The sequence below is a fragment of the Notothenia rossii genome (assembly GCF_949606895.1).
Source record: "Notothenia rossii genome assembly, chromosome: 2".
NCBI classification, from domain to species: domain Eukaryota; kingdom Metazoa; phylum Chordata; class Actinopteri; order Perciformes; family Nototheniidae; genus Notothenia; species Notothenia rossii.
This window is the reverse complement of record NC_136904.1, coordinates 5,638,779-5,651,226: the sequence shown is the minus strand read 5'-3', so window position 1 is coordinate 5,651,226 and position 12,448 is coordinate 5,638,779. Positions and strand designations below refer to the sequence as shown.

The window sequence follows — 12,448 nt, the reverse complement described above, 5'->3', positions numbered from 1 at the left end:
TGATTGAGACACTGTATTTAAGTCCTAATGTGTTGCAGATGTGGAAAAAGCAGCTGTACTTCTGTTAAATCCTGTTTTCATCTGGTTTCCTGCATGTCCACCAGGGTTGGGAGGGTTACTTTAAACATATTATCCGTTACATTAGTTACCTGTAAAAATACATTTATAAAGTTTAGGATGGCCGAAGACACTACACTACCCAGAATCCTCAGATATCGTTTGGGACCACAACATCCGCCTTGCTTTACAAACCCTGTGATTAGTCCTCAAGCTCAGTGATTGGATGTTGGAGTGGCAGTGCGCCAAGGTTACGCCGAGCTCTTTGAAATGGAAAGAAACCACGGCAGACTATCCAAAACTGGACTCGAACGGGTAGGCGTTAAAACATTTTCAAGTTTACAGTGTTAACACAATAAATGATACTTTCCAGTATCATTTCCAGTTTAGTTTATGACAGATTTATTTTGTTATCCACACATATATTGTTTTGATATTTGTAACACCAAACATGACCCAGTGGTCTAGTTAATCAAACATAATATTACTATTACGTTTATTGTGAAATTAAAACAGAACGGTGAAGAAAAATTCAGTTTGAGTCTCTCGATTTGAAGCTTATGCATTGTACCATGAACCAGTACACACCTGTAACAGTCAACTGGTGAGGAGTTGGAAAGGTAGTTTCTGAAGATGTTACAAATAACACAAAGCATACAATGCCATAATAACTTTTTTATTATTAGTGTAGGACACGTATGTATGTATAACATCTGAAGATGTGTAGTTTTATTCATGTTTTCACATAATTGTACAGGATATTGCTATACTATTTCACATTTGTAGTTCTACACATTAATATTTGATTTGTAAAATATCACAGACGGAAAGGTGTATCCGTCATTTAACGGTAAGCTATTGAAATTGTGATTCCATAGATGTGTCTCCCATCACCCAAATCCCCTGACTATTCTCTCAACTCAGTATTTACATTCTTATATTCAAAGAAAATCAGTAATATATTGAAAAACTACAAGTCCCTGTCTATCAGCTGTGCACCGTTATGGTGTAAATATAACCTATTGTATCAAATATAAAATGCAGCTGAATTAGTATTGATACTGCAAGGAGACGTATTGTGTGAAGAGAAATGTAAGATGTTGTTTAATTGCTGATATATTTATGATCCACGTCACGTTTTCAGTTTCGGTGGCAGTTCTTCCAGCTTGTCTAGAAGTCTTCTGCTCAGGGCTCTATAAATAAAGAACTAAGGGAGATGTGTAATATTTAATGCAGCCGAACCGTGTATTAAAATGCCGTTATGTGATGACTTCCAAAGAGAAGAGCAAGCACACTCGGAATAAAGTATTGTCTTCTTTTTCTTTTTATGTTTTCGGATTTTATATCACATAAACACCATATCCCAAAGTGCATTGCGGCTAAAACATCCACTCACCGAGCTTCAACGATAGCTGAGGATTATGGGTGGTTCGATGTTTTATCAAAACCTCTGAAAAAATAAATGCGTCTCTCAGAATCGAAAAGGAAAAACCTGGGAAAAACACAAAAGCTTTGTACACAATTTAAACCAATTAATGTTGTGTAGGGAGGCATGTGTTGCAGTGGGTTGAGCGTTGGTGTTCGGATCAGGGGAGCACAGGTTCAAACCCCACTGCAGTCAGCATGTCGTTGTGTCCCTGAGACACTTCACCCCAAACTGCTCCTGTGGGGATTGTCCACAGTATTGAGTATGGAAGTTGCTTTGGATAAAAGCGTCTAACAAGTGACATGTAATGAAATGTGTAATTAACAAGGATAAACTGATGTGTTTTAGTCGATGAGTACGGCAGATATCACTGTGAAATCATTTGACCAGTGACGTGCGGTGAGCTTCATGGCTGGTGAGGCACTGAGTCAGAATTACAAATATTATATTTTGACCTTAATCGAAATATTCGGCTATTTTCAAAAGCTTTTTTAGTCTGATGCTTCGATTCATTTTAAACAGACCGTTCAACAAAAGGATACCCAACATCTAAATATTGGATTGTTCTTTCTTAGTAAAATCCCATTTTCATTACAATTGTGTTCTTACCTTGACTTGAAGATGAAGTCCATGCTCTCCTTCTGGACAACAATCTCTATTGCGTTTTTGTAAAAGTCCTCCTTATATTCCTCTAATTTCAAAAGTCTAGTTTGTTGTTTGCGTCTATCCGTCTCTGCGTAGAATAACAGTAGCAACAAGAACCTGTGGGCTCATGTGCGCCCCCTTCAGTGCGGCAGAGGTTATTGCTGCCTCCCCTGGTGCTTTTTTCATTGCCGTTGTATGATGAGACCAGCGAGCCTAAATATCATATATACGTGAAATAAGTTATTTAGAGACTATGGATGGCGAGGACAAATGTAATAAAGGGATCTACAAACATTAAATTGGGGACCTACAGTGAGATGGTAACAGGCATGCGCTTAGTGCCCGGGCTCCAGCCAGTTTCTGTGGGGTGACGCATTCTGAGGTGAGGCAGAGCTCATCTGTGCCTCACCTCACCCCACAGTAACTGGCTTGAGCGCGCTCACAAAATAAGTGCCCGCGTTAAATTAGTGCCCGCGCTCCAGCAAGTTACTGTGGGCTTACGAGAGGCAGAGCTCGTCCCTGCCTCACTTCTCATCGCTACCCGTAGTTGTAGCGGAGCTCGGCAAATTTGCTGATTTTGACTTTAAAAAGCGATTGGAATCATACATAAATCACACTTACATCATAGATCAGTGGAGATACTTTATTATTATTATTACTATTTAGTTTTTCTTTAGTTGTTTTTCCGTTACATTGGAGTACGGCAGGTGAGGCTCTGCCTCCCCTGACCGCACGTCACTGCATTTGACAGTGAGGGGAATACGGTAATGGTAAAACTTCGATACCGGAAATACTGTTTTTACCCCGTGAGGGTTGACGCTAACTTTACATGGATGCTGCCGTTACACGTTCTCCTGGCGAGGCCTAAAATAATCTTAGTAATATCGATCAAACTATAGATCCTACATATCCACTGGACGTGGATTCTAAAAGTACAATATACACTTCTCGCTAGAAATCTAATCAAAAAGCGTTTCAATGGCCAAACTATCAATTTAGGATTTTCCAGAGAGGGTTATTTGTGAATATACGACCCTCTGTAAAGTTTGCAATCAACGGGAGCACTAGAGGTCGACAACTTTAAAAACGTGATTATAGGTCGTAATAAGTGCTTCAACAATCAACCTATTTGGTCGTATGAGTTGTAGGACTTGTTGCAACGGAAACAATGGGACTCTAAAAAGAGACATCGGAGCGCTTGTTGACATTCAGGGATTATAAAATTAGCAAACTGTCACTGGAAACGTACCTAACATTTTGTATTGGCTTCTTTTATCAATGTGATCGCGCTATCCCTTCCAACGTTATTGCATATTTGCTGTAAGCTAGCTAACTTACCCTAACCTAGTATTTCAAATATACTGACAGAAAATGAACAACAGTGTAAACAGTGATATTTGCATGTTTTTTTTAATAGCAAAATGTTTCCTACTGGAAGTGTTTTGGGAGTTGAAGGATTTTTGCATGAAGGCCATCGAAATAGCCTTAATGAAAACCCAAAATGAGGTTCAGTAATTAAACTTCTAATCCCCGATCATCCTCTGAGTTCCTGCCTGCTCACTGGTTTTACTCCTGGCAGTAATTCAGCGGTTTAATGTCCGATACTTCTCCGAATGCGACACAATCTCCGCTAATTCTCCGATGAGATGACGAGGTGTTAGTCAGGGTGTGTAGCGAGGGGGAAGAAGAAGAAGAAGAAGAAGAAGAAGAGAAGAAGAAGAAGAAGAAGAAGAAGAAGAAGAAGAAGAAGAAGAAGAAGAAGAAGAAGAAGAAGAATAAAGAAGAAGAAGAAGAAGAAGAAGAAGAAGAAGGTGTGTTCCTGGTCCCAACACAAGCTGATGTTGAAACAGGCTTTTCATTCTCAACACACGGCGGTGGAACATCCCATCCGCTTTGCCTGGCCACTGATCAATGCTAAAAAGCAGAAGGGAAAATTGAATTAGCGATCCTTCGGTGCCGTGACTTTTTTTTTTATTCACATCTTTTTTCTCCTTCCCTGCTTTTCTACCCTCCTTGACATTCCTCTCACTCCTCCCTCAGTCGCCTCCTCCCGACCTCTTTCTCCTTCCCTTTTCCTCCTAATTTCTCCTTCTCTTTGCAGAGAACCGTATTCTCCTTCGCCCCCTCCCCTGATCCCCTTGATCCCTCATCAGGGAGGCCAAGTGCAATATCTCCAACCACCGAATTAGCATTTTTCTCATTACCACCTCCTCTCTCCTGCTGCCTCGTCTGGGGATGAAGGCTCCCTCCCTGGAGACCTTTACCTTTTGGGACGAGGGAGAACAAGTCACTCATCATCACCTCATGTTACACCTCAGTCATTTGTATTTAAATAATAATAAAGCTTTATTTATATAACACACACGCAGCTCAAAGTGCTTTACAAAATGACACAACACAAGTTAAAAATAAACAACAAGAAATTCCCCTCAGATATTTGTTAAGAACTTTAAAAAGGTACATGCATCAAAATATAACATTTGATCAGGTTAACAGACACAAGGAGGTCAAAGGTATGATAATACAAATAAAGTAAATAATGGTTTCTCTCTGACAGATAAGACACAAGACAACTGAGTCGATGCAACAATATAACTATGAAACCCCATAAAACTAAGTGATCACATACAAAGGGACGCCATTAAAATAAACATTGAATTATTAAAACGTTTTTTTAACTATACAATACATCCAGGGTATGAAGCAGGACTCCATTGTTATATTAAAAACTTAAAAATGTAAGGCTGAGTTTGAATTGTTAGTGGCTCCTTCATAAAGAAATCACAAATGTATACTTTCATAGAGACGGAAAGTCTTAATATTGTCTGACTTCTCCGGTGTTTAGTGTCAGATGTAGACCAACTAGTGTACCATGTGTTGCTGTAATGGCTATATTTAGCACTCAACCCCAAAACTGATGTTGTTTCCGGTGACATGTATCTTTAAAAACAGCTCACGAAAGTATATTTTAACTTGAACATTCTGAAGACGGCTGGTCATCGTATTTTGTGCATGGTTAACATTTATCCAAACAGGAAATTACACGTTTATTTTGGGACTGCGTTCAGCTAGAAATAAATACAAATGTGGTGCACTAACAGAAATGTACAGCAGTAGGACAATATTAATGGGATTGAGTCATAATAAAGTAAAGAGTGTCCACATTAATGGTAATGAAAGTCACCCAGTGCAACAGTGTGGCTCATTAATGTGTTCTTAATAGCTGTAGAAAAAGCACTGACAGAGAATACAGAAACAGAGGCATCGTGTCCGATATAAATACATTTTTGATATACTGTATGGATTTCGATTTTTTTAAAAATTTGAAAATCACATTTGATGTCTGATGCAATAACTACATTTTTTAAAATACATTTAGTTGTGGTTATTTTATGTCAAGAGTCAAATTTATTCTTTCAATTGGACCATAGACCATACCTTAAAAAATAAGCATTGTTTGTTTTGTAGGATAATAGAAGGGTTTGAACCGAAATGCAGCGCACAGGAAATGCACAATTTAAAAAACTCAGCTGGCACAGAGCAAGGCTGGTAGTGTGCACAGATGCATAACAAGTCCAAGCAGTCATACTAATAAGGAACAGGCAGAGGGTCAGGAAAACAGCTGATAATTCCTCAACACCAAACAGCCACAGATAGAAAGATTGATATATATATATATTTTAGTGATCCCAATTTGGGAAATGATTTTGTTACAGAAAGAGTGTGTTCAACATTAAAATACAAATACTTAAAAAGTGGTAAAGAGAATTAACAATTACACATTAAATTAAAATGAGGAATATTATATCAAATATAAACAATATAAAATATTCTTGATAATTAAAACGTCTTTACAAAGTCCAACATACTACAGAATAAGGAAACCAGGGAATCAGAGGTAGGAAACAAAGTCAGAGACAAAAGGATTGGTGGGTTTACCGCGATTGAAGAAAGGAAGGGTCGGCGACAGGAAGTCAATCCTGAACAAAATGCTGGAGAGTCTTGTTTTGAAGGGGAATAATGTGGAGTGAGAAAGCATGAGAGTGACAGGTGAGCTGATGCGGTGGGCGGGGCTTATCGGTGGAGGCAGGGCTTGTGGGAAAGAGGTGCTGCAGGTGAGGAGAGGAAGCAGAATGTGAAAATGTTTTAGCTGCCCAAGGCAAAGACTCAGGTTGTGTTCGGATAGTTTAAAAATCAGCTCCTAAATTCTAACGCTATCTCCTATTCCTTGAGCTCTGAGTGAAACGTCACGGGGTTAAGGGATAGTGGATAGGAGAATTCTAAAGGACTTAGGAGAAGAGACTGCGGTACTTTAGAGAATCCGAATGCACTTTCACTATCCGACGTGTTTATGATGCGCCAGCGGACGTCATTGTGTGCGTCTGCTGCTGTGGGGAAACTATGGAAACTACAGTTCTCTATACAGCGGACTACAACATGGATGTTTAATAAGAACGACGGACTCATCTAGAGACTCTGCACCGTGCTCTGATGCTGTTGCTTTATGCTTTATGAACAACAGAGAAACATATTCTTCATGACCAAAGTTGGAATTGAAATAAAAAAGGAAAGTGAAACTTATGCTCGTCACCCTCTCCCTCCGGTCCACATTAATACAAATTATCCCAATACGTATGATTGTATGAAAATATCTTAAAATCAATAAAAATGTATTTATTATAAACGTTAGTCCTTAACACCTATCACTGTGTATATCACCATTCAAACATCTTTTAAAAGTTGAACAAACCCCACACAGCTCAGTGAAATTTTGACTTTATTTGATAATTTCAGTAACAACTAACGTTCATATTTCTCTTTTTGATTATAATACTGATGAACGTTCAAAACAAAGCGCTGTGGCAACTTACGTTTTAAAATGCTTAATAAGCACTGTAACTTTCATGATATAATTTCTCCGTCATAATCGTTTGTGTCCGTGAAAGGCAGACTGTTGTGTGACGTCAAATGCTGCGGCTGCAAGGCATTGTGGGGCAACATTGTCTCCTCTCCTTTCGGTTAGGGAGGTCCAGTGGTTCCTAAGCTAAAGGAGGTTATAAAGGAAGTTTGAAACCTCCTTTCCTTTCATTTAGAGAATTTGAAACGGCACTTATCATGGCTGCCACTGAGGGACTTCCGGGTCATTTCACTCGGTTAGGAAGGTTCCTAAGCTAAATGGACTATGCAAACGCAACCTCATTCTGAGAACTGCACTGGAACAACTTAACATCAAGGACATGGATTTCAAAGCAATATACGAAAGTAACTCAATAAATGAAGTAAATAAGCTGATTTTCACATTCCTCAAAAACACTGGTCTGAGGAGAAGGATTTAATATGTAGATTAAATAAATCAACAGTAGGTGGCGCTATATGCTCCAAGTGGAAGCGATTCGCCATTAGAAAAAAGAAGAAGAATGTGAAGAGATGCTAAACTTGATTAGCATTCTGGTTTGCTAGCTACAGTAGAAGTGACTTCTTAGCATTTCGGACATCACTGAGAGTTGTGGGAATCGTTTGGGATTGAGTTTAGTGTTTTTACCACCCTTAGCACAGGTTTTAGTTAGAACCATGAGTCTTTTGTATATCTGTGGTCAAAAGGAAAAGGGACATCTCGACAGGAAGGCTCAGGCAGGGAGGTGATACTGCAATAATTAGCATATCCAAGGTAAGACTTATAATGATGGGTTGTTAAATGTGTATTTCATCTTTCATATGGCAATCTCATCTCAATCAAAGGGTTGTGATGCTGATGATCAGAAAGTACAATCTGTCATCTGAATTAATTTAGTTTTAGTACAAAGTCAGTGAAAAGTGTCTCTTGTTGTAGAAGCTTGTGCAGAACTGAGCATAATTTCCAATAACCATTTCAGTACGGATAACTCACGTGCAAATCTCTAAATAAATATGCAGTATTTACTCTCATATAAAGTGTGAGATTACTGAGCTACAAAACTGATTTATTGGAGATTTAAAATAATCCCCCAAAATCTTTTTTCTGGTGAAAGATCCACATTTACCCCCTCAGAATATTAGCTTGCAAGGCGGCCAATCAGATTGAAAACATTTTGGCTGTATAAGAAGTTTGTGTTGGTGTGATCAAATCTATTGGGACTATTATCTGGGATTTGTTGAATTTTTTTAAAAATGTGTAAAATATAACCAGACTCATCTCAGGTGCATTCATGTTTGTATTAGGAAGCTTATCACCATTTCTGCATTGCATTTTTTAATTTCTCTTTTATTCAGAATCAGAATGCTTTATTTATACTTCTGGAAATTGTTTTTTTTGACAGAAATAATTGATGTTGAATAAAGATGTTAAAGTACAATGTCCAATTAAAAAATATAATACATATATTTATTTAACTTGTATCTTGGGGATGTATTTCAAGGTAGCTCAAAAGTATCTTTTAATTAAAAAATAAAATGAAGAAGTGATCCTAAAAATGTTGTAGAGTTGCTCGTCTCTGTGGCAGATTCACGTATTCACCCCCCTTCGAAAATGAAAAATGGTTTCTTCCAAAAGTATTTGTTGTGCATCAATGCTGGAGGACATGATGTAGATTATCAATGTGTTGCTAAAGTGGTTGTTACTGCTCCTTTACTGTTTTAGTCGTATTAAGTCCTCACATTAAATGCAGCGAGCGTCAATCCACTGCTAAAGGAGACGAGTGTGTTCCATATAATAGTCCTTACTGCCGTGAGGATAATGACCAAAGCTCATTTGTTGCTCCATTGTTGTGCTAATTCCTGTGGAGTGAAACAATAGTGAAGTTATTGTTGGTAATATGCTAAGGAAGCTTTCCGGGGAGCACAGAAAGCCTCTGAAGGACCCCTGGAGGTCTCGGAGCCCCACTTTGGAGGCTTTCTGTAATGAAACACGCCCAAAAGATCCCAGTCAGAAAGCACAGAGGTGTGATCAGACGTCTGGAAGGTAATTCGCTCCAACAGCTGGATATAATCAGCCCGCTGATTATGTCGATGACTTCTCTTAGAGACATCTGTGATTACACGATTAGAAGTCATTACCATTGAGGCCCAGGACAGAGTTCCTGAACTGGGTCGCTGGGAATTGCAAGAAGGATTTCCAAGGAGTCCCAACCAAAGTGAGGATTAGTTTCATTTCACACATATTTCCCCTCCATACAAGTTACCACAATGCGTCAGAATGCCTGTGTTAATCAGAGGTTTCGCTCGCTCTACAAAGAAGTTCAAACATCTTTCATCAGAGTGGTGTATATTGAATTTCTATTTCAGTGCCAGCTCTGCACGGTGGAAATTGAGGCATAATTGGAAAATACATGGAACAGGTTACAGTGGACTGCAGCAGCAGATCAAATATGTACATGTGTCTTGACATGCACTTTTTCGGGGCAAAATAATCTGGTTTTAAAAAGAAAAAAACAGGGCAGGAGATTTTTGATATCTGTATCTCTTGACATAAACATTTTTTTTTATTGTATACATTTCTTTCTTTATTTCTATGAAGTTAGAATGAATTGATATGATGGGTCTTTTAATAATGTTATACAGTGGTGCATATTCAATTGGACTGGTTACAGTGGAGATATGTCAAAGTGTCTCGAAATGCACTTTGAAACATTCATTTTGTGTGTTTAAAAGTAATTACTTGCAATTTCTAAAGAGATTTTGAATACCTGGATTTATATATGTTTTTATATTTTATTACTTTTTATTGTACTCAATATGTTCTTTAAATATATGTAGTTACGATGGTTTTAGATCATGAGTCATGCATATTTTTGTGATTTCACTTCCTCACAAATCTTTCATCATCCATGGTTCATACGTATTCAACTGGAGAAGACATGGATTTGTTACACTGAAGGTTGAAAGATTTAAAATGCACTTTGAAACCTTAATTTTTCTGCATTTAAAAAACTGCTTTTATTCAAATGTCAAAACATTCTTACTGTTAAAAAGACAAATAAAGAAAAAAAAGGTTAAACACAAATTTGAAAAGCGTCTTGAAAACAAAACAACGAAAAAACCAGCGAGGTAAGAAGCAGATTGCACATGCAGCGATGACAAAAAAGCAGAATAAGGGGACATAAAAAATGGCCTTGATGCACGATGAGCATAACACGTGTGCCCACGCTCTGAAGTAAATACATGTATGCCTTTGTTCAGTTGCTTTCTTCACAGCTTCATCTGTACTTTTCCCATTTCAGAACTATCATGAATTGCAACCTGAAGACGATCCAGCCGCGAGCGTTCGCTCAGAACCCACACCTACGCTACATGTGAGTAAATATTCTATCTTTGACAGCCATGTTTGCCGAACCTTCAAAAGATTCGTTATGATCTGTGACGCCTGACAGCTTGTGGCATATGGCTGCAGATGAGTTAGTGTTAAGCAGAAGATGATGCAGTTGATAGAGACTGGCTTCGGGGGAACTGTTGCACTGCCATTACTGTCGCAATAGCCTGCACATCGTAAATGAGACATCCATTATTTGCCTCGGATAATTGGATTCCTATCGGCCCCGGTTCTTTGTGCTTGGGTAGAGCAACATGCCAAAGACGCAGTTCCATTTAGACCGCACTTCCCAAATGGACAATTTGTCCAGGAGGCCAGGCATCACAGAGCTGTGCAGAGAGTAATTTCTTTAACAAAGGCTGATGTGTCACCGTATGACAGGCTGTTATTCCTCAATTTTCTACGAGTAAACACGGTGAGGGACTCAGTCACAGTCCTTTACCTGAACACATTGCCATTTGCAATTTCCAGTTTGCTCTCTCTGCCGCTGCCGATCACTGCTGTTAGACCTGAGTGTGTGTGTGTGTGTGTGTGTGTGTGTGTGTGTGTGTGTGTGTGTGTGTGTGTGTGTGTGTGTGTGTGTGTGTGTGTGTGTGTGTGTGTGTGTGTGTGTGTGTGTGTGTGTGTGTGTGTGTGTGTGTGTGTGTGTGTGTGTGTGTGTGTGTGTGTGTGTGTGTGTGTGTGTGTGTGTGTGTGTGTGTGTGTGTGTGTGTGTGTGTGTGTGTGTGTGTGTGTGTGTGTGGGAGGCAAGAAGGCAGGCTGTTGTCCATAATGTGGATGCTTAAGTTAAATCAGTATTTGACGTTTGAGAATACAAGATTGCTTTTGGTCTCTTTGGCGTGGGTGGGCGTGTGAACAAAGTAATGTACCTTTTGCTCCTGTCTTTATCTTGTCAGGTGATTGGTAGAGCTAATTAAGCTCATCAACATTTAATGGAAGTTATTTACCCCCCCTCTCTCTTCTCTTTAATTGTCTCTCCAGAAGATGGATTTACTAACACAAGACTTAAAAAACCGATAAATGATTTGAACCTTCTCACCTCTCGCTATCACTATAAAATAATTGCTGTGCAGCGATCAGGACTTAAAAAGCTTGAGATTGTATAAGAGGTATCCAAACATTAAGTGAGTGGGTCATGATGCTTTATCTACTTTGTTCTCGCCTGTGAGGTTAGTGATTACATATTACAAGGCTTAGTTGAATACTCGATTCTGATTGGTCAATTTTGGGATACCAGATATTTGTAATACTTGCTATGGGGGCTCAAATAACTTTGTGCAGTTATATCACTCCAGAGAAAAAAGTCTGGTAAATGTAACATCAGCTGTGGACAACAAACAAACAAGAGAACAAAAGAACAAGAGAAGGAAAGCGTTAAAAAGACAGAGAGCTGGACGTGAAACAGAAATCAACAGAAGAAGCCATACAGGAAGTAAACACTAAAGGGAACAGCAGAAGAAGACGGGAAAAAAGGAAACACTAAAGGGAACAGCAGAAGAAGACAGACAGGAAGTAAACACTAAAGGGAACAGCAGAAGAAGACAGACAGGAAGTAAACACTAAAGGGAACAGCAGAAGAACACGGGAAAAAAGGAAACACTAAAGGGAACAGCAGAAGAAGACAGACAGGAAGTAAACACTAAAGGGAACAGCAGAAGAAGAAACATAGGAAGTAAACACTAAAGGGAACAGCAGAAGAAGAAACATAGGAAGTAAACACCAAAGGGAACAGCAGAAGAAGAAACATAGGAAGTAAACACCAAAGGGAACAGCAGAAGAAGAAAGATAGGAAGTACACACTAAAGGGAACAGCAGAAGAAGAAAGATAGGAAGTACACACTAAAGGGAACAGCAGAAGAAGACAGACAGGAAGTAAACACTAAAGGGAACAGCAGAAAAAGAAAGATAGGAAGTAAACACTAAAGGCAACAGCAGAAGAAGAAACATAGGAAGTAAACACCAAAGGGAACAGCAGAAGAAGAAAGATATGAAGTAAACACCAAAGGGAACAGCAGAAGAAGAAACATAGGAAGTAA

General features: G+C 38.9%; 1 protein-coding gene across 4 annotated transcripts in view; it reads left to right on the top strand.

Annotated features, from left to right (window-relative positions):
- The window catches only part of ntrk3b (neurotrophic tyrosine kinase, receptor, type 3b), a 290,186-nt gene that overhangs the window by 49,443 nt on the left and 228,295 nt on the right, over positions 1-12,448 (top strand). For all 4 annotated transcript variants that reach the window (XM_079667171.1, XM_079667172.1, XM_079667173.1 and 1 more), the window contains exon 3: positions 10,324-10,395. In XM_079667171.1, coding sequence (XP_079523297.1) covers positions 10,324-10,395 — 72 coding nt within the window. The remainder of the gene's footprint in view (positions 1-10,323; positions 10,396-12,448) is intronic.